This window comes from Setaria italica, chromosome IX (assembly GCF_000263155.2).
Source record: "Setaria italica strain Yugu1 chromosome IX, Setaria_italica_v2.0, whole genome shotgun sequence".
Lineage (NCBI taxonomy): Eukaryota > Viridiplantae > Streptophyta > Magnoliopsida > Poales > Poaceae > Setaria > Setaria italica.
The window spans coordinates 35,700,868-35,704,332 of NC_028458.1; the positions used below are offsets into that span (position 1 = coordinate 35,700,868).

General features: G+C 45.7%; 1 protein-coding gene across 1 annotated transcript; it reads right to left on the bottom strand.

Moving 5' to 3' along the window:
- Positions 1-624: 624 nt before the first annotated feature.
- LOC101768523 (NADH dehydrogenase [ubiquinone] 1 beta subcomplex subunit 10-A) lies at positions 625-2,979 on the bottom strand. Its single transcript, XM_004983492.2, has 3 exons — positions 2,596-2,979; positions 2,426-2,502; positions 625-934 (listed from the first exon to the last, which is right to left on the bottom strand). The coding sequence occupies exons 1-2, from the start codon at positions 2,879-2,881 to the stop codon at positions 2,474-2,476; spliced, it is 315 nt and encodes a 104-aa protein (XP_004983549.1). The 5' UTR covers positions 2,882-2,979; the 3' UTR covers positions 625-934; positions 2,426-2,473.
- Positions 2,980-3,465: the final 486 nt, after the last annotated feature.

Consider the following 3,465-nt stretch of genomic DNA (forward strand, 5'->3'; position numbering starts at 1 on the left):
CTTGCGGCGAGGGGTCGGGCGCTCCCGACCATGGGACCGGGGCGAGACGGAACCTTGCGGCGAGGTGTCGGGCGCTCCCGACCCTGGGACCGCGGTCGGGCGAGACGGAGTGGGATGTTTTCTGCCTTCACTGGGTCGGATGTAATCGTAATTACCGCAGGTGGGCCTGGACCTTCATGACTGTCGCTTTAAGCGGTATTAGAAGGTCGTTAATATTTCCCCCCAACACATGGTGCACCAACCAGCAATAGACCATATTTCCCCCCAACACATGGTGCACCAACCAGCAATAGACCGGGCGGTGACTTGCCCGTCGCCGTGTCTATTCGCCCTAATGTCCCTGAAGGTGGCAAGATCAGCGTTTGACGGCCGTGGACGAGGCAAGATCAGCGGTTGTTTGGCATGGCTCCATGGCTCCAGCTTCAGTAACGATGGGTTACGTGCTCTACCTGATCGTCACTTCCATCAGCCCTGCACGGATATTCCACAAACCTTTCCTTTCCACTATATGAGATGTAGAATGCTCCTCAACAATCTATGCAAAGCTAACAAGCCCTGCATTCACACCAAGTGTTTTCTTCGCGTCCCATTATAAAGACGAGGCAAAGTTTTAAGCTCAACATCGATCAGTAAAGACACTGGTATTCAACAACTGCCTTTGACATTGTTTCAGATAAAAGATGCAATTAAGTGGAAAAGAAAACCAAAAAATGCACAGATTGTACTCCGTATAAACTTCAGCATTGGGAACTGAAAAAAAGGCACGAAGATTCAAGGATCGGTTTGCTCAATATCACAACAGGCCACGAAAAGGTACAGGCACAAGAATGTTTTCTTGGACAACATTATTTGAAGTCTATCAGCAGCTTCAGATGTAAAAGAACTGCAGCAGTTCCAAGTTACTCGTTTCAATTCAACGGAAGGATCAGATCACCTGCACAAGGATAAGAAAAGATCGATGTAGTTATTCACGCAGTTCAATACATGACAAATTATTTACATTTGCTTGTCTATTCCATAATTAATTTCTACGGAAACACAAAGATTGCCATGATAGATGGAAACACGCATACAAGGATTGTCATGATAGAAGGAACAGAGCAACCAATATGCAGGAAGAATGATTACATGTTCCACGAGAGATTGCAATCTGGCACTAACAAATTATGTTTGCACAAAATAGATAATAAAGCTACCTCAAATATTCCACAATTATTGATAGGAATAGTAATATCTTCTTTCTTTTCATGCTATGAGAATATTACAGGTGATCGAATGGTATAAGATGAAGTCTGTATTAAAATTTATAATCTCTTGATATTCATATCGAACTTAAGAATAAGGTAAAGACAACACAAAGAGATACAAAGATGTTCTTGAGAAAACTGGGATATGTTTTCTAGTCTTTTCAGCAGCTCATGATTACTGATGAGTATTTTCAGCCATTCAGTTTGTCCTTAGCTTTAGATCACCAGTTCAAAACAGATAATTGAGACATTAATTTAACAAATATATTCTCCGTACAACACCACTCTGAAGACCTAGAGTCTTTCATGTAACCATTGTCCTCAAATGAATTAGCATACATCAGTACCAAACTAACCCAGTTCCCCACCAATTACAATCAATAATCAGTATAGCAGGGGTGTAATTTTGATACATAATATCCTTCTATTATTGACGTATGTTGATAGGGTATACCATAAGCCCAAATATGTGGTATAAGGTAACTAAGTTCCCCACCTATCACAGTCAACAATCAAGGCATGTATGTAAATCAGCACAAACAGTGAGTCAAGGTCTAAAATCTAAATGTCTCGTGAAATTGTTGTGAAAGCACACATAAAAAGTAACCTAAGGTTGAAATATTTGAGATAAGTGTTGGCCCATCCTGACAATTTATTTGATGGAATTAATGGTTGACCGACCATCACTGTAAATGGGTACAATCAAGAAATTTAGACTTTTATCTCAGATGCGTGATTCACATCTTGGGCACAAGCATGCAACACCTAACAGGCTAACACTGTTGCCACAAGTATGCAGTTCCCTTCCCAATTCAAATGTGTGTAACACCATGATAGCGCAAACCATTTGCTAGAGAGGACCTGAAGAATCATGCTTTCAAAGGCTTGGACGGACAAGGCAGTCCAAACATACAGACAACTGAAAATCTTCCTGCATTTGCCCTTGCCAGTTTATCGATCATTCTATTATTCTCCATTCTACTTCCAGTTATCCCTTTAGGTTACTACTGCCCACCCACCCCCAAAAAAATGTGCTAATGGAGAGTGATTGCTATGTATTTCCAGCACCTCAAATAACTTCGGAATCCACTTCGTTTCCACCACATAGATTACTGCATAACATTCACAGGGACGAAAGCATTTCATTTGAAGCTACGATTAGTTTCACCAGGCCTCACCTCTCCAATCCTGGAACAGCAGTACGAGAAGCCGCAGCAGCAGCGCCGCTACTCCGCCTCGGCGACCTTCTTGGGCTCTGCGCACCAGAGAGGAAACAACCGAATCAGCCAATTGATCAAACTGACGAATGTAAACGAAAGGACAAGACGAGGCATGAAGGGTTTCGGACCATGGAACTCGGGCGGGCGGGCATCCTTGCCCCATCCAACGCCGCGGGTGGCCTCGAGGTACTGGTCAACGAGGTGGCGGCACTTCTGGTGGTGGTTGATGCCCTCGATCCGGTAGCACCAGCGGAGGCGCTCCCGGATGATCTTGGCGGTCTCGATCTGGATCCACTTCTCCCGCACCAGGTGCTCCCGGTACTCCAGCATCGCCACCGGGTCCCCATACGGGTTCTTCGGGTCGAAGTTGTCCGGCGGCTGTTCATCGAACTCAACCTTCGCCTTCCGCACCATCTTCTCCGCTCGCCGCCGCCGCCGCTCGCTCGCTCGCTCCGCCTGGGTGGGGAATGGGATTGGTGTTCTCGTCTCGATCCGATGGGAGACGAAGCTGAACGGGTCGATGAGTCCATTTTGCCGAACCAGGCCTGTGGGCTGGCACTGGCTAGAGCCGGCCCAGCAGAGTGAAGTGTAAGTGGCCCAAGAGACCAATGCTTTTGTCACCGACTTCACAGCTCCCCCCGCTCTGATTCTGCACAGATTCCCCCCAAACGCCGGCGCCTTGGCCCTCCGTTACTGAATTCCATCTGCTTACGTGAGAAGTGTGGTGATCAGATTAAGTCAACTTGCTCGCCTGTGAAGTTACGTAGGGAGGGCCTCAAGGCTGAGTGTGTGTTCTTGCAGATCGGTCGTGTGGTGTACTTCCTCCCCCCTAAATTACTATTTATTTTGACTTTTCTAGATATAAAACTTTTAATTTGGATTAGATGTATGTATGTCTAGATACGTAGAAAAATTATGTACGCGGAAAGTCAAAACGAATAGTAACTTGAGGTGGAGGTAATACTTGCTTGACATTAAACGCAAGGCGATTGAGAAGG

Bases quoted from the DNA above. Each gene is read 5' to 3' on its own strand.
- LOC101768523 (XM_004983492.2), bottom strand. From the start codon at position 2,881: ATGGTGCGGAAGGCGAAGGTTGAGTTCGATGAACAGCCGCCGGACAAC. The intron at 2,503-2,595 runs GTCCGAAACCCT...TCTGGTGCGCAG, and splicing joins CCGCCCGCCCGAGTTCCATG to AGCCCAAGAAGGTCGCCGAG.